The sequence below is a fragment of the Lepidochelys kempii genome, chromosome 2 (assembly GCF_965140285.1).
Source record: "Lepidochelys kempii isolate rLepKem1 chromosome 2, rLepKem1.hap1, whole genome shotgun sequence".
Lineage (NCBI taxonomy): Eukaryota > Metazoa > Chordata > Testudines > Cheloniidae > Lepidochelys > Lepidochelys kempii.
Genome location: NC_136381.1, coordinates 193,552,300 through 193,579,147, shown reverse-complemented (window position 1 = coordinate 193,579,147; position 26,848 = coordinate 193,552,300). Strand labels below are relative to the sequence as shown.

The 26,848-nt window shown below is 44.2% G+C and overlaps 2 protein-coding genes across 5 annotated transcripts in view; both read right to left on the bottom strand.

Moving 5' to 3' along the window:
- ENTPD3 (ectonucleoside triphosphate diphosphohydrolase 3) overlaps positions 1 to 6,300 on the bottom strand; it is a 30,449-nt gene extending 24,149 nt beyond the window's left edge. For all 4 annotated transcript variants that reach the window (XR_013635387.1, XR_012157490.2, XM_073333296.2 and 1 more), the window contains exons 1-3: positions 6,131 to 6,300; positions 4,933 to 4,983; positions 712 to 839 (exon numbers count right to left, since the gene is read on the bottom strand). Coding sequence is in view for 2 of the 4 variants with exons in the window: in XM_073333296.2 (XP_073189397.1) it covers positions 712 to 839; positions 4,933 to 4,972 (168 nt within the window). In the remaining 2 variants the exon portion in view is untranslated. The remainder of the gene's footprint in view (positions 1 to 711; positions 840 to 4,932; positions 4,984 to 6,130) is intronic.
- The window catches only part of RPL14 (ribosomal protein L14), a 247,778-nt gene that overhangs the window by 39,171 nt on the left and 181,759 nt on the right, over positions 1 to 26,848 (bottom strand). The window lies entirely within an intron of this gene.

Here is a 26,848-nt window from a genome sequence, read left to right as displayed (position 1 = left end):
ACAGAAAGATCACCTATTGCTAGAACAACATAATCTGAGTCAAAGGTCAAAAAAGACCAGAGCAGCCAAAAAAAAAAAAAAAAAACACCATAGTTTTTCTCCCTCTCTCTTTTTTATTGGGATTTTCACCCACCATTTCCCATCAACTCTAATCATGACCACTCTTTAATATTCAGCAATGATCTATTCAGTAGACTATATTGTAGGATTAGTAAGAGAGGGTGGACAAACAAAAATCAAATGAAAGTGAGCTGGAACTCTGCTACTGTCTAGTGGAAATGAGAAAGAGTAAAAGAGAGATGACTTGAAGGAAAAAAATCATAGAATCACAGAAGTGTAGAACTGGAAGGGACCTCGAGAAGTTACCTAATCCAGTCCCCTGCACTCAAGGCTGGACTATGAAATAACTAAACCATTCCTGACAGGTATTTGTTTAACCTTTTCTTAAAAACTTCCAGTGAGAGATTGCCCAAACTTCCTCTGGCTTATGTGTGTGACCTTGAGCAATTCACTTATTCTCTCAGCTTTAGTTCCCCTATCTATAAAATAGACACCATAATGCTTAGCTCACAGGGGCATTGTGAGACTTTAACACTTGCCTGTAAAACACTTTGAGATTATCAGGTGAAATGCACCGTAGAAATGCACAGTATTATTATTGGATAGAACATTTTAGTCTATTGTTGTTTCCTTATACCCTTTAAAACTTACCTTCAGTCCAGGAGAAAGGACCTCTTTGTGGTTGATCTGAACAAGTGTAACAGCAACAACAACAACTATGCTTAGAAACAGAAATACCAAAGTGATAATGGTTGAAGTTTTGGAGAGCACCTTGACACCTAAAGGGAAAAGGGAAAATGCATGTAAAGGAGTGCAGGGATCATCACTAAGGGCCACACCCTGCAGCCCATACTCAGGCAAAACTCCCAGTAAAATCACAATGGGAATTTTGCTTAAGTACGAGCTGCAGGATTTGCCAGTAGGAGAGTCTCTACTCTGCTCAGGACCTGGCTGGAAGATGCATTTTGCCACCATTAATCCATCCCTGTAACAAAAAGTCTCACTTCAGTAGGTGAGTATCACATGTTGCACTGTCTAAAACAATCTAGAGATGAGTTAAGCATTGTATAACAGACATTTTCTAACTAGGAGCTGATGTGTCAGTGAAACACAGGGTATGTTCATGTGCATGTAAATAAATACAGAAAGCATTATCATTGTGTGGTGTCCAAAGTTATGCTAGATGCTTTACACGCTAGTAAAAAGATACGGTCTCTGCCCTGAAGAGCTTATGAACCAAACCTTAGGGTTAGTTTGCACATACACGCTTAAGTTAAGCGTAGCTGTTTTGTGCATTAAAGACAATGCTCTTTCCACGCTCCACTGGAAATGTTCATTAAGGAGTTCAAGGAGGAGGATTTGTTCTGGTTTTCATTTTAATTTCTACTAACCCTTTAGAGCTGCGTGCAGAGGTGGCCCTCACTGGGCAGGCCTCACCTCACTACCCTCACCCATTTCAGTGCCATGAGGCAGCAACCTCATCCTTCCCCTGTGGAAGGCTCTAGCAGAACCAAGGAGGCATATGGGATGAAGGGGAGTGGAGAGGGCAGGCTGGAAGGGAGTGGGCAGGCTGCAAACAGGGCTGGGGGTAGTAAAGGAGCTGCATCAATCATTCTCCCTGCACAAAAGAGATCAGGGAGGAAAGCTGGGAGGTTAACTTCTCCTAGGAGCTCACTCTGTGGTGGGGAACTCCCTTAAAGAGGTGGCTCCTAGAGGCAGGCAGCCACCGGAGACCCAGAGCTGGTGTAGAGGTAGAAGGCCTTTGTGTGGATGGCCATGTGCCCAACTGATCCCAGGACATTCCATGGAGCTTGATGGCCAGATCCTCACTTTCTTCCACAGGGTGGGGGGAAGGAATTCCCACCCCCAGCTACTAATGGAAGAAAGCAAAGGAAACTCCCCAGGGTGAGGTGGAAAAAGAGAGAGTATCACTATGTAGCGGTACAATTTGATCCTGTGAAAGGCCCTGGACACTAAAGTTCTCTAACCACAAAACAGATGCAACTCAGACACAGCAACGGTGCAAGTTTCCCATGCTGCCCAAGCTTCTCACACTGACTCCAACCAATATCCCTCCTTCCTGAGAGCATATACTCCTGTTGCGCTCATTACAAAACAAACACACACTTGTCTCAACATCAAAAACAGAGAATTAAAACTCTGGGAAACTTGTGTGCTAGTTTTTCCCCTTGATTTTTTTTCTTGAAAACACCTTTACATAACCAGGAGGTGCAGCCCATCGTGCATGTTAGATCATGCAAATATGAAGGGGCTCTGCTCAAAGGAAAGATCTTAGCAATTATGTACTATTATATTGCAAATGTCAGAAGTTTTGTACAGCCAGGTCCTGCTCGTGGACTTAAGTGGGACTGCTCACCCAAGTAAAACAAACAGGATTTTGGCTGCAAGGGCTGCATAGGGAAACAAACAGTGTTGTTAGCAGGGCCAGACTGGCAATTCTGGATGTGCAGGAGCTCTAAAATCTTCTGGAGCAACATGGTAAACAGGGGGGAAAGGGAAGAGGGTTGAAGGATACTTAGAGGTCAAAGGGTCCAAGGAAGACAAGAATTTAGGGGAATATTGCAGCTATAGCAAATTGAAATATAATGTGAGAAGGGCAGATTCTGCTTCTGAATTTCCAATATTTGTATGTTTTCCAGTGCCCGAGTTCTGTCTGCCAGTGACTTATCAAGAGAAACTTCTTTCGGACTCTGTCACGCCACGTAAGCACAGCTAGGTGCTGGGAGTAGCAGCATCCCAAGGAGAGCACACCTGCCACTTGAGGCCTTCAGGAAATACAGTCTACTCCTGCTATTATGCAGGGTCCACTGCACCAACACAGTGTGGACCATGGTCAGGACCACAGCACTGTCTTCTCATGCCCCCTTTGGGACAATCTGCGCACTGGGGGTGCATACAGGGAGCAGTCCCTGTAAGCCCCCCGACTGCAGGGACAGCATGCTTACAAGCCCCGAAAGGTACATGCAAATGATAGAGAAGTCTCTTTAGACTCTATCCCCCACACCAAGCACTCACTCAGAGGCATGTCAGTTAATTGAGACTAACATGCTCAATATCTTATGCACTCATCTAAGTTCTGAAGTTTCTTTATAATGACACACTTATGACCTCTATATTTTAAGGTTAGCCTCTCACTTCAACACCCCAATTCATTTTCACTAGTACTAATCATAATGAAATTTCTGCATGAAAATCATTAAGCTACCACCAATTACAATAATAGTGGATTTCCGGACAGTAAATTGTTTATTGGTTTATTGTCCTGAGGGATTCTGAAATTCAAGGAAGAGTACTGTATAGGAAACATGAGAGTGACAGGACAAAACCCTATTTTTATATCTAAAATATTTGTTATTACCTAGAGGTCAGTTCCTTTAGAACCTATGCTTAAGAGCCATTAATGTTAATGGAAATTATTCCTATACATTGGTTTGAAAGCAGACCTCTCATTAGATTAAAAAACCAGTTCTAACAATCCATCTGGGAATGAGAGCTGCTGGGATAAGACCATCTGCCTTTGTAACAAATCCTTCTCCTTGTGTATTTTGCTGATTTGTAAGATTTCCATGATCACAAAATAGCATACAATTGAAAGTTGGGTGAGAGCTCAACTATTTACTCCTCAATAAATATCTTTTCTTCATGGATCAAAGGATTGACTTGTAGAAATGGAAGAGACTAAGTCATTATCAAAGGATAAATGCTCAAGACAAATTAGTGAATATTTGTACAGAACTTTGAAGGTGTCAAACCCCATTAAAAAGTGAAAATCAATAATTAATTATTCTTATTACTTCAGAGCACCTACTATGACTGTTGAAATATTGTTGTTCTGCTATAGCCTTTTCAGCAGGGAGCAATGCACTCTAATGCTTATATATTTCATGGGTTATACACAATGCACTCTAATGCCTATATATTTAATGGGTTATACACAAATTTCTGTGAGCCATATCCTGGCCCTATTGAAGTCAATAGTAAAAATTTCATTGACTTTACTGGTACCAGGATTTGACCCTATCTAAAAGGATTTCACTTTTCAGAAATCTCTTCAATTGGAAGAGTATTATGCAAATGATCATCATGTGTGACATTCCTCTTTTAATCTAGTGTCTCTCCCAGATAAAACAATTTCATTAGAGCATAATTTATAAATCTGGGCCCATTTGTTAGAGGTACACCTTACATTTCATGCTCCGGTGCAGTTAGCTAAACATTTTAATTACATGGTAGCTGGACTGTGCAACAGTCTAGAAGACTCATGTCAGTGGAACAAATGCACAAGACCATATTCTGCTCACTGTTACACCCAGGCAACCTCCTGGATTACACACACACAGCAAGAGAACAAAATTCATGCCAATCACGGAAGTTGCAGGAGGGATTAACTTGACCTGTTGACTTCCACAGGACTGCATGAATGTAAGTGAGAGCAGAATTTGGCTCACTCTAGCTAAATTGGTGGATTTTAGGCAAAGAGCCAACAACATAATTTAAATAGATGTTGATGAAATATTAAAGTGCCGTTGCTCTTTATTACTAAAAACAATAACATTCTGGCACAAGTAATAAAGTAAATACAGGCAACTTTCAGTCCCTATTAAATTAAATATAATGGACCACACACGAATACATTTGAAAGAAAGAACATTTTCTCATTTCCTATAGTTTACTGCAGATAAAAAGAATCAGTTCCGTAAAGGAAAGTTGGCTCAGTGACTAAACCTCTTCATAGTACTGAACGCTGAAGGTTAAATATACATCTATATAAATACAAACATATATTATAGGTTGAGATTCATTTCTTTAATTGACTTGAAACAGCTATGCCAACCTATTTTAGGTACTGACCTGTTTTCCGACACGGCTGGCGGGAAAGTACTGTAAACATCTTTTTCCAAACTGCATAATGGGAGAAATATACATATTTTTATCATTTAAAAAATAAGAACATGTGGTCTTAAGATGAAAGTTTAGTCACAAGATGCAGGGATGGGACTACCAATAACATTAAGATACAGAATTTTAGAATGCCTTAGCTTTTATTTGCAGAGCCTTTTATAGGCCTGTGTTCCATTTAGGGGAGGACTGCAGGTTGAAAGAAAATAGTTTCCCAGGGTGAAAAAAAAATCCACAGGTGATATACTAAAGTTTGTGGCTGAATCTCTAGACCTTCTCCAGGTTCACCCATCCCTAAAATACAGCATTACTGGCTAGAACCTCATTAGGAAAGATTCACCTGTATAAGCCATGTAAAACAAACAGTTAAAGTATGCAAGTGTCATCCTACAAAAAAAAAAAAATGAGGAAGCTGTAAAAAAAAAAAAAAAATCCAAGCATATGAGCATCTCTCTCCCCCATGCCACACACACACGCTTCTGATTCTGCCAGCTTATCACCAGCTGCGATCACTGAACACAATAAGCAGCTCTCATAACTATGCACCTATGTTTGCAATGATACCCATAGCATCACTATCCAAGATCATAAATGGAGCTCTTCTTTATCAACCTCCCGACCAGAACCTTTCTGAGGTAGTTCCCCTCTCCCTGGATCGCCCCTTGGTCTGCCATAACCTGCTCTGTTCTCCCAGGCCTACGCACTCTGCACCGTTTAAACACACACCAGCTAATGTTCCCACAAGTCTCTTCCCCCCCCCCCCCCGCCCCGACCCCCAACTCCAGTGTGGAAGCCAGTATACGCTGAACACTCACACGCTCCCCCGTCCTCTGGAGCGCGCGCTCTCTCTCACACACACACTCACACACACACCCGTCCCCTAGAGCGCGCGCTCTCTCTCACTCACACACACACCCGTCCCCTAGAGCGCGCGCTCTCTCTCACTCACACTCACACACACACCCGTCCCCTAGAGCGCGCGCTCTCTCTCACTCACACTCACACACACACCCGTCCCCTAGAGCGCGCGCTCTCTCACTCACACTCACACCCGTCCCCTGGAGCGCGCGCTCTCTCACTCACACTCACACTCACACTCACCCCTATCCCTTGAGAACACGAACACCCCACCTCTCCCACCGCCCCTTACCGGTCCCCGCAGCTGCGGGGTGACAGTGTGGCGAGGCAGGCAGGCAGGCAGGCGGGCTGCACAGCGGCTGGGACCGGTGCGAGGGGGAAGGCGAGGGCACCGCCGGCGCGCGGCGCAAACCTGCTCAGCGGAGAGGCGGCCGCCGGCGCTATAAAGCCCGGGGTGCCGGCTGGCCCCGCCCCTGAGGAGCTGCCGCAGCCCGGAGCCTCGGGGCGGCTCGCACGTTGCCCTCCCTGGCGCAAGACAGAGCCGGGAGGGGGGACCCTCCTCCTACCCCCACCGCTCAGCCGCGGATCGGCTCACCTGAGCCCTGCCCCTTGCAGGCGGGAAGCTGCACAGCGCTGGGCGGCGCAGCCAGCCTCACGCCCCGTGGCCTGCCGCTGATCGCTGGCCCCGGGCCTGGCGGGTGGCCCCCGGGGGCTGGTTGCTGGCCGCCGAGCGGCACAGCTCTCCCGCCGCGCCCTCGCCCTTTTGTTTTGCTCACACACGTCAGCGAGGTTAATTGAGGCTCCGTGGAGAGAGGTGTCACCCTCCCGGCAGCGGGACCCTCTCCCGCCCTCTGGGCTCCCACCCACTCCGCCCCCCTGTAATTTCGGGGCTGTGCCCACGCAGGCTGAGCCAAGAGGTGGCTCCGAATTCCGCCGGTTCCCAATTCCCTGGGAACAAGGAACCCGCGTCAGCCTCGTTGGCAGCCAGCTGTCATCCCCAAACCTCCTCCCTTGGCCCGTCCTCCTCCAAAGCCCAACCACAGGGTGAATGAGAGGGTGCCTCCCACACCCCTGGATGTTATTACTAGTTTCTAAAACTGGTTTGATGCTGGTCCTGTTGTGCCAGTTCGACAACACCAAGCGCAAAGCACTCCATGCCCATCCATGCTCGACAAGTCCTGTATCCAGCCTGCAGCCCTGGCCAAAACAGGATGTGAGGAAGGCAAGAGAAGAAAACAACCCCTACTGCACCTAGTCACTTGTGCAGTGGCAGGGAGGAGAGGGTATTACTCCTTTCGGAGGGCTCCAGAGATCAGCTGATGTCCAGAAGCATATGATTTATGGTCACATGTATTATTATGCTAACATTATGCTGGCAGCATAACTGGTACTGATCATAAAATCATCCAGCCACTTTTACAATCCATTTACAGAAAGTAGGTTCTAAGTCAAGCCGCAAAATTCTTTGCTCCTTCCCAGGCCTGCTCAGACCCCTCCGGCATCATGCCCAGCTTTCTCACAGATCCTTCTGTTTCCCACCTCTCAGCTCTTCTCCCCATGTTGGCTTCCAGCTTCCTTAACCTACCCCTGTGGCAGGGGTGCAGGTGCAATTTTTATAGTGGGGGTGCTGAAAGCCATTGTACCAAACTGTATATAAAGGAAACCACTTCAAGTCAGAGGGTGTTGCAGCACCCCTAGTTCTAGCACCTATGCCCTTTGGCTCCTCTTCAGTTCCTCCCTCAGCCGTCCTATTCCTGGTAGATTTTCCCTCCACCTGACCACCCTAGCTCTCGCTTGGCTCCACCTACGGTGTGTAGCTTCAGCTGACATCTTCCATCCATTCTGTCCTTCACCCAACCTTCCCCATGCCACCTGACTACTCTTCCCACTATAAACAGCCCTCCACCCATTTCCTAGCTGCCACTCCACTCCCCTTACTCCTATCCACTCACCTATATCCCTCTTTCTAGTTGGCACCCCTTTCTCCTCCTATTCCAATTGTCCTCTGTTTAATGCATGTAACCCATTGGCTTCATTGGTTTGCTCTTGTGAGGTGGAATCTTACCTACACACTTATTTAAAAGCTACAAATTTACTGGTTTGCTGACAACCTAAGGAAAAGTGTATATGCCTGGGTTGTAGTTGTTACCTCGTAAACATTTTCAGTAAAAACCAATGCACCGCCTTTGCAGTTTCACAGGCACGTGCCACAGACAAAGTGCTGTGATCAACTGCTGAACTATGGTTATGAAAACTACAGAAACAAGGCAATTACTGTGTGCAAATTACAATGTGATTATTGCTTCACAGGTACACCAGGTAAATAGGCCCAATGGCCTGTGATGGGTTTTTAGATGGGGTAAGATCCAAGTTACCCGGGAAAGAATTTTCTGTAGTATCTGGCTGATGAATCTTGCCCATATGCTCAGGGTTTAGCTGATCGCCATATTTGGGGTCGGGAAGGAATTTTCCTCCAGGGCAGATTGGAAGGCCCTGGAGGTTTTTCGCCTTCCTCTGTAGCATGGGGCATGGGTCACTTGCTGGAGGATTCTCTGCTCCTTGAGGTCTTCAAACTACAATTTGAGGACTTCAATAGCACAGATATAGGTGTGAGGTCTTTTTTAGGAGTGGTGGGTGAAGTTCTGTGGCCTGCATTGTGCAGGAGGTCAGACTAGATGATCATAATGGTCCCTTCTGACCTAAATATCTATGAATCTATGAATCTATGAATTGCATTACACACCCCTCCACAGTACAGGATCATCATTAAGGCTACGATTATGTCATGGACTGTCACAGAAGTCATGGAATCCATGACTTCCAGAGATCTCTGTGACATTTCCTGCCCTGGGTCTGGAGCTGTCAGCAGGCAGCCCCACAGCTCCCAGCCATTGCTGCCCCATGGGCAGCAGGGGGACAATGCAGTGCCCAGCCGCTGAGGGCAGCAGGGGCATCCCACAGCTCCCAGCTGCTGAGAGTGGCAGGACACACACACACAGCTCCAGCCATCGCAGGTGGCAAGGGGACCCTGGATCTCCCACTCCCCGCAGGCAGCAGGGCCCCTCACTGCTGCCCAGCAGCAGCGCATGGCAGGGGGAGGTGGGGGCTGGCGGCAAGGGGACCCCATAGCTGCTAGTCGCTGGGGTGGGGGCGAGGGGACCCCAGAGTCCCCAGCTGCTGTGGGTGCTGGACCCTCTTCCCTCCCCATTTTGTCAGGGATATTTTTAGTAAAAATCACAGACAGACAGGTCACGGGCTTCTGTGGTATTTTTGTTTATTGCCCATGACCTGTCTGTCTGTGATTTTTACTAAAAATATCTGTGACAAAATCTGAGCCTTAATCATCATCATCATCAACAGTAACAGGAAAATAGCCTGAAGAATACCATCCTGACCAAACTGATCATAGAACCACTAGGTCTACTGCAAGTATAAGGCCCAGACTGCTGGTGTTGAAATGTTAGGTGCCTCAAAAACATTATCCAAAGGAGAGCCATAGTGTATTCAAAATGCTGGTGGAGGAATGGCGATGGGGAGGTGGTCAACCAAGGTTCATCCAGACTCCAGCCTGTAAGAGCAGCTGCAGAAGTAGCCAAAGCAGAGACTGCTGCACAGGGAGGAGGGAATACAATGTGTCCACCCAGAGCCGCCTGTCCCCCAGAACCCTCCCTGATCCAGAACTGTGAAGGGGAAACATGCCCCCCCACACACACACACACTCAAGGGAAACTAGTGCCCCCCAACCACATGTCCTTGGGGGGAAACTGCAGAGAGGAACCAGCCAGAGACTACACTGAGTAAGAGCAGCTACAGGAGCAGCTAAAACATGGACCCTCAGACATTCATAGAGCTGTACAGTCTTGACTGGACTTTCTCTGCCCTGTGCGGTTTGGCTGTCTGCTCCAGCCCTCTCCCGCCACTTCTCTTACAGTCTCTTCATCTCTTACCCTCTTCTCCCCCTACCCTGTACCCTCACCTCCCTTTCCTTCAGTGTCCCCTCTCCCTTCTCTTTTCTTTCCCCTTAGGTTATCCCCTCCTAACGGCACACACCCCATCAATAAAATCATAGGACTGACATGCCATATGCTGCCATCACATTGTTCCCTCTGCTGGTGTGTTCTATCCCTTCTACCCTGTACCTGTCTTGTCCATTTAGACTGTAACCTCTTTGGGGCAGGGACCCTCTACTACTGTGTTTGTACAGTGCCTAGCACAATGGGGCTCCACTCTTGGTGGGTCCTTAGGCACGACTGTAATAAACAAGATTAATAATAATAAGGGGCACCTCTACCTTGCATGATAGTCAGTAGCTCAGGAAGAACTTGTGAAATGGTTTAGGCATTGGTTAAGATTCTTTCTTAAGTTGTGTAAGCAGATGGCGATTCAATTCCTGCTATTTTTTTGCTGCCTTCCCAGCTATTTGTGCTGATTTCATTGAGACTCATCACTAAGAGCGTGGTGCTCTTTGGTTCAAATTCGGTGCTTGCACCATTTTTCCTGAAGATTTTTTTCCCAAGACTTTAGCAACATTTTAAAAATGCCCTTGATTTACCCTATTCCAAAAATTACACATGTTCACATTAACTTCCCTTCCCTCTACCAATGTGAGGACTGGCGATACAGCAGCAAGGCACTAGCAAACAAGAGTTTTGCGAGGGAATTCTCCAGGTGAAGGAGGAGTGACTATGTGACCCTTGGGATGAGTTTGTTGTTTGTTGTGTGCTTGTATGTTTGAAGTTGATAGTGAGGTCTGTTCTGGGGGCTGTGCGCTGAGCCAAGAGGCCTGCTATGTTAAGCTTAGAGTTTACTAACCAGGCTCTAGTCTACTATCCTATGATCCCTTGACAAGGGGGTGGGGCAAACGCAGGGAAAATAGGGGTTTAAAAATCCAGCATCTAAATGACCAGAGGAACTAGTGAACCGGGGAGTTTTGTGAGGATGTTTAAACAGGGAATGTGAGAGGCAGATACACCTAACAAACATACTCTCTAAACAAAGGTCAATACCCTTTGTCCCCCCCCCCCCCCCCCGTCCCGCCCCAAAAAAACAAAAACAAAAACGAAGATCAAACAAACAAAAAGACCCCACAGGAGTAAAAAGAGAATGCAGGCAGAAGTCCAGCAGCAGAGTGGGGGCTATCCAGTTTATTGCACTGAATGCAGCATGCATGATTACCGGCCTTGTGGGGAGATGGCATATGTGTGCATTTGGTGTGAACAACTCATGGCCCTCAAGACCAAGTACTAGCTCTTGAGACCAGAGTAGCTAATCTAGAGGAGCTAAGGGAGGCAGAGAAGTACATCAAAGAGATTTTCAGGGACACAGCAGAGCAGTCCTACCCACAGTCTGACAGCTTCCATACTATTGAGGATGAAAGTCTTGAGGAAGGAAAACATCAAGCCAGAGCAGAGGTAAATGATCCCATAGTTGGGGCACTCTTTGCAGATGATGTCTCAGACTGAGGATACCCCTCTGGGGGAGGGGACCACAGTTATTAGGAATAATAATAGTAATGATAATAGTAATGGGAGATTTGATTATGAGCAATATAGACAGTTGAGTTGACTGGGCGAATCACATGGTGAATTGCCTGCTGGGTGCGAAGGTTGTGGACCTCTCAAGACATCTAGAGAGGCTTATGTGCTTTGCTGGGAAGGAGCCCATGTAGGTAACAAAGGCATAGAGAAAGGTAGGAGAGAGGTCCTGGAGACCAAATTTAGGCTGCTGGGTAAGAGATTAAAGTCCAGGACCTCCATGATAGTATTCTCTGAAATGCTTCCAGTTCCACACACAGGGTCAGTTAGACAGGGTCTCAATGCATGGATGAGATGATTGTATTGGGAGCAGGGTTTAGGTTTACTAGGAAGTGGGGAACCTTTTGGGAAAGGAGGAGCCTATACAGGAAGGATGGGCTCCACCTAAATCAAAATAGAACCAGGCATGTACAATTGAAAAGGTCACAGAGAAGTTTTTAAAACAAAGGGCTGCAGGAAAGCAGACAGGTGCAGGGGAGCACATGGTTCAGACAGACAAATGCCTTAAGGGAGGATTTATTAAAGCAGATACTCTATATCCTAGTAAAGAAGAGAGGATAGAAGTTCATAGAGTGCAGGTAGGTACTGGAGAGAAACTGCATCACATGAAGGCAGTCAACTAAATATTGACAATTTTTTTAAATGTTTGTATACAAATGCCAGTAATCTAAATACTAAGATGGGTGAAATTGAGAGCCTGGTAATAAAAGAGGTTATTAATATAATATGAATCACAGAAACTTGGTGGAATGACGATAATCAATGGGACATGATAATACCAGGGTACAAGATATAGAGGAATGACAGAGTAGGTCATGCTGGGGTGGGGGGGGGGGGCACTATATATTGAAGAAACCAGAGTCCAGTATAGTACAAATCTGAAATGAATCAAACTGTATCATAGAACTTCGAAGGCTAGAAATTCCATACTTGAATAATAAGAGTACAGCAGTAGGAATATATTACCGACCACCTGACCAGGATGGTGACAGTGACTTTGAAATGCTCACGGAGATTATTAGAGAGGCTACAAAAACAACAACAACCACTAAAACAATAATAATAGGGCATTCCAACTATCCCCATATTGACTGGGCACACATCACCTCAGGACAGGATGCAGAGATAAAATTTCTAAACACAATTAATGATTGCTTCTTGGAACAGTTAGTCCTGGAAACCACAAAGGGAAAGAAAAGGAGTACTTTTCTTGCCACAAGTCCTCCTTTTCTTTTTGCGAATACAGACTAACATGGCTGCTACTCTGAAACAAGGGGAAAGGCAATTCTTGATTTAGTCCTAAATGGCACACAGGATCTTGTCCAAGAGGTGAATATACCTAAACCACTTGGTAATAGTGACTATAAGATAATTAAATTTAACATCCATGTAGGGGGGAAATACCAAAGAAACCAACCACAGTAGCATTTAACTTCAAAAAGGAGAACTATACAAAAATGAGGAAGCTACTTAAATGGAAATTAAAAGAAACAGTCAGATGAGAGAAATGCCTGCATGGAAACTATTTAAAAACACCATAGTACAGACTCAAACTAAAAAGTATGCCCCAAATAAAAAAAGTCAGTAAAAGGGCCCCAAAAATGCCACCCTGGCTAAACAGCAGAGTTAAAGAGATGGTTAGAGGCAAAAAGGCGTCCTTTAAAAATTGGAAGTCAAGTCCTGCTGAGGACAAGAAAGGAGCATAAACTCTGGCAAGTCAAGTGTAAACGTATAATTAGGCAGGCCGAAAAAGAATATGAAGAGCAACTAGCAAAAGACACAAAAACTAACAGCAAAATTTTTTTTAAGTACATCAGAAGCTGGAAGTCTCATAAACAATCAATGTGGCCACTGGGTGATCAAGGTACTAAAGGAGCACTCAGGGAAGACAAGGTCATTGTGGGGGAGCTAAATTAATTCTTTGCATTGGTCTTCACTGCAGAGGATGTGAGGGTGATTGCCACATCTGAGCCATTATTTTTAGGTGACAAATCTGAGGAACCATCCCAGATTGAGGTGTCAATAGAGGAGGGTTTGGAACATACTGATAAATGAAACAGTAATAAGTCACCAGGACCATATGGTATTCACACCACAGTTCTTCTGAAGGAACTCACACATGAAATTGCACAGCTACTAACTATGGTATGTAATTTATTGCTTAAATCTGCCTCTGTACCAGATGACTGGAGGATAGCTAATGTAATGCCAAATTTTAAAAAAGGCTCCAAAGGCAATCCTGGTAATTACAGGCCAGTAAGTCTAATTTCAGTACCAGGCAAATTGGTTGAAACTATAGTCAAGAACAGAATTATCAGACACATACAAGAACATGATATGTTGGGGAGGAGTCAACTCAGATTTGTAAAGGGAAATCATGCCTCACAAATCTATTAAAATTCTTTAAGGATGCCAACAAGCATATAGACAAGGGTGATCCAGTGGATATAGTATACCTGGACTTTAGAAAGCCTTTGACAAGATCCCACACCAAAGGGTCTTAAGTAAAGACGGCAGTCATGGGATAAGGGGGAAAGTCCTCTTATGGATCAGTAACTAGTTAAAAGATTGGAAATAAAGGGTAGGAATAAATGGTCAGTTTTCACCGTGGTGAGAGGTAAATACAGATCCCCCAAGAATCTGTACTGGGACCAATGCTGTTCAACATATTCATAAATGATCTGAAAAAAGGGGTAAACAGTGAAGTGGCAAAGTTTGCAGATGATACTAAATTACTCAAGATAAGTCCAAAGCTGACTGCAAAGAGTCACAAAGGAATCTCACAAAACTGGGTGACTGGCCAAAAAAATGGAAGAGAAATTCAATATTGATAAATGCAAAATAATGCACAATGGAAAAAATTCCAACCATTCACACAAAATGATGGGTTCTAAATTAGCTCTTACCACTCAAAAAAGTCACCATCAATAGAGCTCTGAAAACATCTGTTCAATGTGTAGCGGCAGTCAAAAAAGGTAACGGAATGTTAGGAACCATTAGGAAAGGGATAGATAATAAGACAAAAAATATCGTAATGTCACTATATAAATCAATGGTACGCCCACAACTTGAATACTGCATGCAATTCTGGTCATCCCATTTCAAAAAAGATATATTACAATTGGAAGGGGGTACAGAGAAGGGGGACAAAAATGATCAGGGGTATGGAACAGCTTCCCTATGAGTTGAGTTGAGATTAAAAGGACTAGGACAGTTCATCTTAAAAAAGAGACGACTAAGGGGGGGGAATATGATGGAGGTCTATAAAATCATGAATTGCATAGAGAAAGTGAATAGGGAAATGTTATTTGCTCCTTCACACACACACAAGAACTAGGGAAACTAATTAAATTAATTGGCAGCAGGTTTAAAACAAAGATAAAGTACTTCTTCGCACAATGCACAGTTGACCTGTGGAACTGGTTGCCAGTGGATGTTGTGAAGGCGAAAACTATAACTAGGTAAAAAAAATAATTAGATGTTTCATGGAGGATAGGTCCATCAGTGGCTATTAGCCAAGATGTTCGTGATCGCAACCCCATGTTCTGGGTGTCCCTAACCTCTGACTGCCAGAAGCTGGGACTGTACAACTGGGATGTAACACTCAATAATTACCCTGTTTTCTTCACTCCCTCTGAAGCATCCGGCACTGGCCACTGTCGGAAGACAGGACAGGGATAGATGGACCATCGGTCTGACCCAGAATGGCCATTCTTATATTCTATATGATGGTGATGAATGTACTATGAAATCCTAGCTATTAAGACACAGATATTGCCTGCATATCTAAGGTTATTATATCACTCACGTGTAACAGATCTTAATGGCCTGAGCACTGGGATCCATGGCAGACACATCCCGATGAAGGTACTGTTTGCGCTGACTGTAACTGTTAGGCCATGTCTACACTACCCGCTGGATCAGCGGGTAGTGATCGATCCCCGATCGCTCTGCCGTTGACTCTGGAACTCCACCACGGCGAGAGGCGGAAGCGGAGTCGACGCAGGAGTGGCCGCCGTCGATCCCGTGCCGCAAGACGCGAAGTAAGTGATTCTAAGTAGATCTAAGATACGTCGACTTCAGCTACGCTATTCTCGTAGCTGAAGTTGCGTATCTTAGATCCATCTCCCCCACCCCCTCCACCAGTGTAGACCAGGCCTTAGAGTGCTCTTTTCCCACCAATGATGGCTTGAAAATAGAGGCCACGGATGTTTTTCTGTCCATGGTGGCAGCCTGTACACAAATACAAATGAATATAAATTTGCATTAAGACTGCACTGTTCAAAATTGGTAGTAGTCAGCCTGCATGTCTACTTTCTCCTCTATTTCTTCAAACCAGCTCTTGAATTTGTCCTTTTGCCTTTATTCCACCAAAGCCACGTCCACACCCTGTTCTCACAGCCAGCCTGCTCCCAGTACTCTTGTTCATCTGGTCAAAGTAAGGAAATTCAGATAGGCTTAGAGCCATTCTGACCTGTCTCCCTTTTGCTTTTAAGTCTTTCTTCTTCAACACCTTGCACTGGTTGCACAGCTCCTCCACAGTCCTGGCAAAACAGTTGTCTTCATCCACTTTATCACACATTTAAAGATATCCCCCTGCAGAGTTTTTGTCCCTCAGCTGCTACAGAACAGTAGACTCTTTGAATGCATTCAGAAACAATAGATATTCTCCTGTTCTGCCCCAAGGTAGCCTCTTCTTCTGTGGACACCTTCTTTCGGGACAATACAAGTGTGCAATTCTACTGTGCACATCTAAGCAGAGAGCTGAAGGGGTATTTTCTAAATATGCCGGATGACAACAAAACACATTTTAATATCTTGGATAACAGTGGAGGAACTGGGAGACTGCATTTAAATGGCATAGTATGTACTAAACTAGAATTCTGGATACTTAGTATTAGAGAAACTGGCAGGTTAGCTGCATCTGATCATAATCACACTAATAACTGCAAGCAGCTCTATACAGGTGAACCATTGTTCCCGCGCAGAGCTGAAGTGACCTGTACTAAGTGTGGGCTGAGTCAACATGGCTTTGCACAGACACAGGGATCTGCAAAGCTGCTTGCAGGACCAGGACATAAGGATCATTGTTCCCATAACAAAAATATAAGGAAAATCAGAATTACAGTTTAAAAAAGGAATAGTCATAGTACACAATATATTAATTCATTCCAAGTTGTTTGTCATGGGAAATTATGAGAGAAAGTCATATCAATATCCCTTATTTTACAATTAAAGAAGTTTGAAAACATTTTATAATATTTCACTAATAGTTTAAAACTACTTAAAAATCCATATTCTGCTACAATGGGCATGTACACAGCTCAGATTTAAGAAATTCTTAGCAGACTGCTCAGTAGCAGGCTGTCCACAGTGACAGAGACCAAGAATAAACCCTAAAGGTCACAGGTTTTGTCATGGGCACCATGGCCATGCCAGACCCACAGCTTTCAGCACAGGAGTCCAGTGGACTAGAACTCTCTACACCAGGGTTCTGTTCCCACCTCTGCCACTGACCTGCTATATGCTGTTGGGAAAGCCACTTCACCTCTTTGTGCCTTTCTCCTCAAACCTTTTATCCATTTAGACCAGTGGTTCTCCAACTATGGGGCTGGCCTCCCAAGGAGGCGCAATAATATGTCAAGGGAGGCACGAACGGTGTGCATTTTTTTCTTTAAGTGCTCCGGTTGTCAGCCCTGAGAGGCTGGGGATGGTACAGAAGGGCTGTGCACACCCGGGAGGTGAGGGGATGGGAGAGCCCCGCAGCCCCAGGGCTGACACTCCCCCTCCGCCCCAGGCCCCACCCCCACTCCAACCCTTTCCCCAAGCCCCTGCCCCGCCTCTGCTCCACCCCTCTCCCTGCCCCCATTCCACCCCTTCCCCCAAGCTCCCACCCATTTCTGGCTTCTGCCCCCTCCCCCAAGCGACACTGGCAGCCAGCGGGGTGGAGTGGCGTGGGCTGGGGTCTGGTCACTCACTGCTGCTGGCGCCAGGCCCCCCGCTAACCACCAAGGCTTCCCTGGACCCCGTGTCCCGAAGTGCGGGGGCCCCCAAAGCATGGGGCACGGGGTGGTTGCCCCAGTCCGCCCTATGGACGGGACAGCTCTGTTGACAAATGATACCACTTTTCACATTGCCACGCTTACTTCTGTGTTGCTGCTGGCACGGTGCTGCCTTCAGAGCTGGGCACCCAGCCAGCAGCCGCTGCTCTCCACTCTGCCTTCAGAGCTGGGCACCCAGCCAGCAGCCGCTGCTCTCCACTCTGCCTTCAGAGCTGGGCACCCGGCCAGCAGCCGCTGCTCTCCACTCTGCCTTCAGAGCTGGGCACCCGGCCAGCAGCCGCTGCTCTCTGCTCTGCCTTCAGAGCTGGGCACCCAGCCAGCAGCCGCTGCTCTCTGCTCTGCCTTCAGAGCTGGGCAGTAGTATATGTACTTGGAGCGGCGTAAGCAACTACAGACAGAAAGAAGGGAGGCACTATCAAATAAGTGTGAGAACCACTGGTTCAGACTGTAAGCTCTTTGAGGCAGGGGTTGTCTCTGACCATGCATATGCAAGGTACCTAGCACTATGTGGCCCTGATCTTGGTTGGGGCCGCAATTCAGAACTGTAAACAAAAAATCATTATTAATAACAATAATAATAATGATCCTGAAACTGGATCCATGAAAGCAGACTCTTGTGCCTGTGCAAAGGACAGCTGACTTCAGAGGGGTTTCATGTGAGCACAAAACCTGAATCAGATTTCAAGATAAGAGGCTTTGTTCACCACAATGCAAATGATTATCATTTACACAGAAACCAATCAAATGTCCATGTCTTCTGAGCTATTTCACTTGCCAATAACATCTTTGATTACTAGTGGTGCGTATATTAGGATATAGCTCTAGGTTTTTAAACTTCAGCCGTTGCTAGATAGAGAGGCCTAGACCAAAACACTGTAGTTGCAGAGTAGCCAGACTGAGTTATGTTTTCCTGAAATGTACAAGCATGTTTTAATATTTTATTTTACAGTTTGTTTCTCTACCCCTGCCTCAGGCTCTCTTTCTGCACCGCCTCTGCTGGTGGCATTGTAATTCCACCCAGTTTCCCCTTGATTTAAAAAGCATTTCCAGCTAGCAAATCTACAAGGGATCAGTTCAGCTTAATCAGTTCAACAGTGGTCCATTTGTTACAACATTTTTTAAACAGTTTGGTTTAATCAGCTTTACTGTCCAAATAAGTTCTAGACTTGCAGAGTGACTGTTTTCAAAAAAGATTTTTTTCTTCTTAACACATAATCCTTTATAAACTCCAAGTACATTTCTCTGAAGTCATAATTATAGCTATTTTACAGCATGTTAACACTCTCCTTTCTTAGGTTTAGAACACTAATTTCTCTTTATTATAATGCTGAAAAACACTAAATACTCTCATGTTGCTGCTGGTTCTTAGTACTCCCAAATCTACATATATACATATAAATAAGATATTAAAAGTCTGGGAAATAATACTAATAATTTACCTTTATATAGTGCCTTTCCTTCATGACTATATACATACAACACTAATGAAACATAGGCAACTCTGAGAAGAAGGGCAGGACCCATGTGGTACATACTACATAGCACAACAGGAGGAAAGAAGGGACATTTTGGCCAAAGAAATCAGGACAAAATTCTATTCTTGCAAATAGAGCCACTGGGTCTTTCCTGTTGATGCAGCACAAACAGGACCTTGATTTAGACGGTCTCATCCTAAAGGTCTTTGCTTAGGGTGCCATGTATCCCCAGACAGAGGGCCAGAACAACGTCTATGCATCCATCAAAAGAGAGCTTAATGGGACTTACATGGTGCCTGGACTTTGTGTTGGCTCTCTGCACCGAGTGAATTTCATCTGTGGTAAAATACATGGTACTCTGTATATATACCAGAACCACTTACAGTGGCAATCCTGGGCAGGGCTTTCTAACCCTAGACTCCACTTGGAAAGGTCAAGTGCTTGTAGGGGCCATGGCTGTCAGCATTCACCCAGAACCAGACCCTGATCTGTGACACCCCCCTCCCCCCCATTCCTGCAAGCCGCACAATCCATATCTAGATGCTTCAGTCCTGCTCTTTATGTTGATAGTACAAAAACTTAAAACAAATCTAGCTAATCAGGTACACGAGGAGAGTGTGTGGGCAAGGTAGTATAGGGTAGAGCCTAATTGTCAGACTAGCCAATAAACTTACAAAAACAGGACTAATATTTGTATAAATTCGTGCACAAATCTGCAGAAGCATGTGATTTCTTGTGTTAATGTTATGCCACAACAAACCCCAATCTTGGGAAGAAATTGCATGCATTTGTGGAGAACTTAAAGAATTTGATTGGCTTCACATACTGTACAGAAATGCAAAAACCCCATATAAATAAAAATATGCCATTCTGCCTTTTCAGTGCTGGTTCTACTCCCTTTCATAGAGACAAGAGGAAGGAGTGAGGTTAGTACTACCCTAGCTTCATTAGCTCTTAAGTAACCTAAAAATATCAAAGAGAAATTCAGAAAGTCAAGCCACATGAAACAATTCTGTTTTAGAGTTTTGAGAAAATGTGGTCATTGGTGCATTTCGTTGGCAGGAGGAACCAAAAGTAAATAAGCATTTGACCTACTGCCTTTATGTCCCCAACAGTGGTTGCACCCACAGACCTGCTAGTAGCATCTTAATGTCATACACCGGAAAGTCAGTAATCACATGAACACACTTCAATTTTTATTTCTGCAAAAGTATGTGCTCTCTGAACACAGAATAAACAAAAAAATATTGAGTTAGTGCCAAGAAATTCTTAGAGTGAATTTGAAAAGGGATTAAATAAGAAATATGAGAAGTGACAAAATGAGAGAGAGATTTACTTAGAATTGTGTCTTTTGAGACAGTCTGAAGTATCTGGATTTAGATCATCTAAATTATGAGAGAAGTCACAGAAACTTTGAAACATTGTAGGCTAGGACTGTTTCTTACCAAATATCATGCTTATTTCTTATGAAATCCAGTGCGCTGAGCCTTGAACCCAGAATCAGAAAAAGATCCATAGATTGCTTGAGTATCCCTGTAGACATAGAAAGTGACAAAATCATAGAATCACAGAATATCAGGGTTGGAAGGGACCTCAGGAGGTCATCTAGTCCAACGCCCTGCTCAAAGCAGGACCGATCCCCAACTAAATCATCCCAGCCAGGGCTTTGTCAAGCCTGACCTTAAAAACGTCTAGGGAAGGAGATTCTACCACCTCCCTAGGTAATGCATTCCAGTGTTTCACCACCCTCTAGTGAAAAAGTTTTTTCTAATATCCAATCTAAATCTCCCCCCTGCAACTTGAGACCATTACTCCTTGTTCTGTCATCTGCTACCACTGAGAACAGTCTAGAGCCATCCTCTTTGGAACCCCCTTTCAGGTAGTTGAAAGCAGCTATCAAAGCCCCCCTCATTCTTCTCTTCTGAAGACTAAACGTCCCCAGTTCCCTCAGCCTCTCCTCATAAGTCATGTGTTCCAGTCCCCTAATCATTTTTGTTGCCCTCTGCTGGACTCTTTTCAATTTTTCCACATCCTTCAATCAGTAGTCCATATGGAAAAAACAGGAGAGTTGGTAGGTCTAGACATGTGCTAGGTAGGCGGGAGGAGGCTGCAAAGGGCTGGGTGGGCACCGTAGATACTAATATATCAATAATTATATTATCTTCTATAGTGAGTTCCACCCAAGAAGTGCAAAACACTTTACAATATTAATGGATTTAGCCTAAACACCACCCTGTGAAGTCAATATTATCCAGAGCTGGGTGGAAAATGTAGGTGTGTTTCACAAAAAGACAAACAAAATGAAAGATTTTTAAAATTTTTTTTAAACTTTTCTTTTTGTAAAATTCAAGGCTCTCTTGTTTTAAAAAAAATCCCCCTTATTTATGGTTTAAAAATTAATGGAGGGGGGAATAAAAAAGTGAAAGGAAGTGGTTGTTGTCCCCCTCTTTCACTTCACTTTTTTCCATCTTTTTCCAATGTAAAAAGGGAGTTGGGAAGAGAGAGAGAAAATGGGATATTTCCCACAATTTCAAAAAGAAAACTTCTGAATATGTCTAAAAATTAATTTTTGTAGAAATGTTTCATTTTGAAATTCTAACAATGAAAAATTTCTGTCAAAACAAATTTTTTCTACGAAAGTTTCATTGGTGTCAAACCTCCATTCTTCATTGTAAAAATGTCAGCTAGTTCTAGTATTATCCCCACTTTATAAATGGGGAACAGGCACAAAAGTTAACTCAACTGAGTGGGAAGTGACCTGCCCCAGGTCACACAGGAAGTCTGCGGCAGAACAAAATTCAGAGAAGGGATTTTCCCCACTGCTCTGGCCCCTTTACATCTCATTCACTGCAGAACATGTATGCCGTGTAGCTCACATCTTCTATGTAAATAACTTCCATGAACTCTGTCTAGCATACACAGAGGAGTACACATTCTTGGAGAAACCACATTGTGCATCTAGGTTGCAAAAGAAAATGTACATCTGACAATCAAGGTCGAAGAACCCTCTCAGGAGAACGGAAGATGAAACCCCCAAAATAAGCAGTGAAACCAGCTGATTGTATACTATGTTATTTTACTGTAAGCGCATATCAAGTAAGATCTTTTATGAAAGCTTGTAATGCACTGAATTTAATAGTCCTTATGTGTCTACATAGTAAATTGTAATTGTAACTCTGGTGCAACTTCAGAAGCATCTCAAACAGGGCAGTGAAGCTATCAGGCAGGGAAGGCCTCCCTCCCCAACCAGATGTGACTGTCTTCAAGCACTTAGCCTTTGTCCAGCCCAGGAAAAACAATGAGGAACCAACAAAACAAATGGCAACAGCTTGAAACTGAAAAGAAAACCTTTGGGAACTAAGCAAGGAGGGTGTTCTTCCCACTTTTCATATCTATAGTGACTAAAGAAAAAAAACTGCAAACCCTTTTAGACCATGTCTACACTGCAAAATTATGTCAACCTAACTTAGGTCGGCATATAGCCCCTGCAGTTATTAAATTGCTTGTGTGTGCATGCTTGGCTCCTTGTGTCGGTGGTGTGTCCCCTCACCAGAAGTGCTTGTATCAATTGTATTGTCAGGGTGGGGCATTGTGGGACAGCTCCTGAAAGCCAGTATCAGTTGATGAAAGCATTGCAGTGTCTACACTGACACTGCATCAATCTAAAAAGAAAAGGAGTACTTGTGGCACCTTAGAGACTAACCAATTTATTTGAGCATAAGCTTTCGTAAACTCAAGCTGTAGCTCACGAAAGCTTATGCTCAAATAAATTGGTTAGTCTCTAAGGTGCCACTAGTACACCTTTTCTTTTTGCGAATACAGACTAACACGGCTGCTACTCTGAAACCTGTCATTACTGGTCTTAGTGGCCCTCATAACAGATAGTGGCCTCCATAACATCACAGTATGCTATTGTTGTATTTGAGATACAGGATGTGATCATGTGGTTAAAAACTATATTGCAATGTCTGCACCTGGAGGTGGCAGAGTGAAGGTTGTGCACACAACTTTAAGTTGGCATTTCCAGATTTGTGAATGGTTAGCGGTGCAACCTCAACATTCTCTCGGGGTAGGTTTTCTATGGAGTTAGTTGTGATTTTTTTATCTGCTTATTTTTTCTAGTTACTTCCTTAATATCCTAGAGTAAATCCTCATTTTGGTATCATTATTTTTGATCCTTCATCTTGGTTCCTCATGCTGAATTTTGGGAGAAATAGAACATGAATTGCATTTCCAGGCTGTAAAGTTGAGAGGAAGCAATAAGTTTATATAGCGTGCTATTTGTATACCACACAGCATGCATAGTTAGGAGACTTGATTTATACTTTATTACAACTATTCTCATCTACAGTTCTTCCTCCTTTCTTGGCTCATAAATCTACATATTAAAAGTGCTGAGCCTGGTGTTTTTAACTTATTAGAATCACATACAGTAGAGTGAATGTGTTAAGTGTATAGATGGTGTTCAAAGAGCTGCACTGAACTAATAGCCAGCAGGTGTGTTTCAACGTACATTTAAAATACAGGGTCTGCTTCTCATCATACTAAGGCCCTTTACGCTGCTATAGTAGTGTAAAGGGGCCTTAAAGTAATCTACTCCCACTTTAAGGTCCCTCCACATTTTTCCCTTTTAATATAAATAAGACTTGAGCCCCAGACATTTTACATTTGGAGAGCACCAGATGGTTTTACATCACAGCAACGCAGCCACGCAGAGGGCAAGTCAACCGATGTGCAGCACTCTGCACTATAAAGCAGGCATGAAAAGTTCTGCCCAATGACGCCAGGGCAAGTTCCCTTACAAAGAGCAGCCCTGGGACCTTTAATGTCCATGCAGAGGGACAGAACCTTGGTTTTTAAGTAAATTGCATGGAATTCAATTTACCTACATTCCCAGAGTGAGAAGCTGATTTAGCCCTGCCAAGAATTGAACCTTTAGTTCCACAGAGCCTAGGTCATTCAAATCTGCAGCTTCCGGCCCAGATTCAACAAAGCACTTAAGCACGTGCTTAGCTTTCAGCACAAGTCCCATTAGGATTTACAGTTAAGTACATACTTAAGGGCTTTGCTGAAATGTCCTCTCCAGATGCCAAGGAGGACGAAGATATGACAAAGGGGAAGCAAATCATCCCCTCTCTTTGCTCTGCTATTTGTTTGCACATGCCAGAGAACAGCACAAACTGTTCAGCAAGCTGAACAGTATGACACAGCCTGTGGCAAAAATGCAGCCTCCCTAGAGGATTCCTAAGAAAACTGACCATGAACAATCCACACAGTTCAGATATTCCGGCTAACAATGCCCTTGAAATCCTCTGGGCCTGCTGCCGCAAACATCAAACTTCTAGGGGCAAGAGACAGGGATGCATAGTGCGTCTATAGCAAACAGAGGACAATCAACACCTGCACATTCAACACAGAAACAAAATGACTGCACTAAATCATAATGAACTAATACATTATTTGCGGTGATAAAAAAGAATCATGCTCTGAAGCACTTGAGATTGTAAGAGAAGACTTACAAAATGAGAGGTGGGTGCAGTGAGAGATCCTGTACTGAATCATTAGCCTTCCCTGAAGAGACACTGGAGAGAGATAAAGGGGAACTCGAGAATTAAGGCCAATGGCTGTTCTTGGAAGCTGACACAATAAATACATTGTTGATGAAACAAATTAAGTGGGAAGAGAAGAAATGCTGTGTGCCTGATGGAAAAGAAAAGCACGTTTGTGCCCAGCACACAGGATAAGTAGTTCCAAGAATAGCCCATCTGTGTGAGAATGCAACCCCTTACTGCTGCCAAGAGCAGTGAAACATGGTGATTTATGGATCAGCTTTCATTTAGGCCCCTAATATTTCCAAGATTAAAAAAGCCAGAGAGAATTTGGGTCAGTTACTTTGTTGCTTTCTTCTCCTCTTCTGAGAAATGCATGTCTCCATCCTTTGCTTTATACCTGGAAGCAATCCAATATGCTTACCACATGACCATGAGGAAGAATAGCAATTTTGCCTAATTTGAAGAAGGCAGCCACATACTGTCACTTCTTCCATTCAAACAGCATATAAAGTCAAAATCTGCAAGGCATAAATAAGAAGAGAACCCTCAAAATTGCTTTTCTAATGTTTATTTACAATCATTGCTTGATTGTTTTCCGAAGCAAATTTACTTGACTTCCATGAATTTAGCATCCATTTACAAATTATTCCATCAAAACACAGTATTAAAAAGATCCTTAGATATACTGGGGGAGGGGGAGCAAATTCTCTACAAAAATAACTCCACTGCTTTTAATGGAGTTATGCCAGTGGAGGCTTTATAAAATGAAATGTTGATACAACTCACAGCCATCTATTCTGTGTGAAGCATCCTCAGAAATTAAAATTAGCCATCTCAAGTAATTAGCTCATAAAACACATTAACACAATTATTTTCATGTTGTGATAGTTAAATTTGCATCAGGACATGCCCCCATCTACTCAACACCTTAAAAGCAATGGAAATCAGAAGCTAACGGGAAACGTTTTCTGTATTTTTTGCCACCTGTACATTGCCTATAACACACTCCTACAACACCGTTGATAATACACACCAATGATCCATGAGTAGGGCTGTTGAAAATTTCCTGTCTAAACTGTTTTTAAGGGGAGCTTGGGTTTTCAACAATGGGACACCGGCGGGCCAGATGCCAGCTCTTCTCCAGGCTTCAGGCATTAGCTAAGGACTGACAAACTTACAGCTGAAGACCAGTCCAGTTCACCTGTATTCTAGTTTTGCTCAAAATAGGTATTAGTCTTATAAGAATGAATTTGGTGATTAAGCTCTATGAAATGCTTGTAAGTTGCTGCACGAATTAATTTCACTTGCAATGTCTGTATTCCATGCTATAAGAAAATAGTTAAGTTTTGCTTTATAACTTTGAAAATGTTTGCTCTGAACTTGTGTACAGGAATCATCCCCCCCAACCCCCATCCAGAAGGACTACCAAAAGCAGATGGATGGGTCATCAAGAAATTAACAATACAAAGGATTGGTTAATGGCTCTATTGCACCTGGGAAATGCTACATGCAAGGAAGCTCATCCTGTGGACTTAAAAGCTGAATGAAATAAAACAAAGCCACAGGGAAATTTTCCATCTCTTTGGCTGTTTGAACTTGGACATGGCCAGAAACTCTGAACTGAAACCAAAGATCCCCAGGCAGAGCCTCCTGGGCGGAGGTGGCACATGGAGGGGCAGGCAGGACCACATGCCCCCACAAATTGCTTGGTTACATGGTGCAACCAGGCCCCCTCCCTGCAGAGCAGCTGAGCTGGAGAGCTGCTCCTGGCAGGGAGAGAGGCAGAGGCAGGAGCAGAGAAACAGCTGGAAGCTGCTTGGATGTGCCACTGCTTTCCCAGAGGGGGGCTGCTTTCAGGAAGGGGGAAGGCTGTCGGGAGAAGGGGGCATGACTTGAGCTGTTATGGGGCTGTGCCCCCTCACTGTCAGCAGGCACCAGCCACATGGGTCATCTATGCTCCTGGGTCTTCCCTGAAAGACACTTTGAATTGACAGATCACTTCAACTCTGTCACTCTTAGGATTTAGATGGTAACTCTTTTGTGTGTATATATTTGCTTACTTTAACCTGTAAATAACACATTTCTTTTTCCTACTTAATAAACCTTTAGATAGTTTATTACAGGATTGGCTTCAGGTGTAAGCAACTGGTCTTTTGGGACTGGAAGCAACCTGAATGTGGTGTGATCTTTGATGTAAGTGACCATTAATCACTAAGTCCAGTTTGTCTGGGTGGCAAGATAGACTGGAGAGTCCAGGGGACTGACTGTGACAGGTCCACCAACGAGGGCTGAGCAAAGGAGGCAATCGCCCAGGCGGGCTGTAGGGCACCGAGGCACGCGCAAAAGCTCTGGGGCCAGGCCCCACATTTTGGGGGGCCCCACAGGCT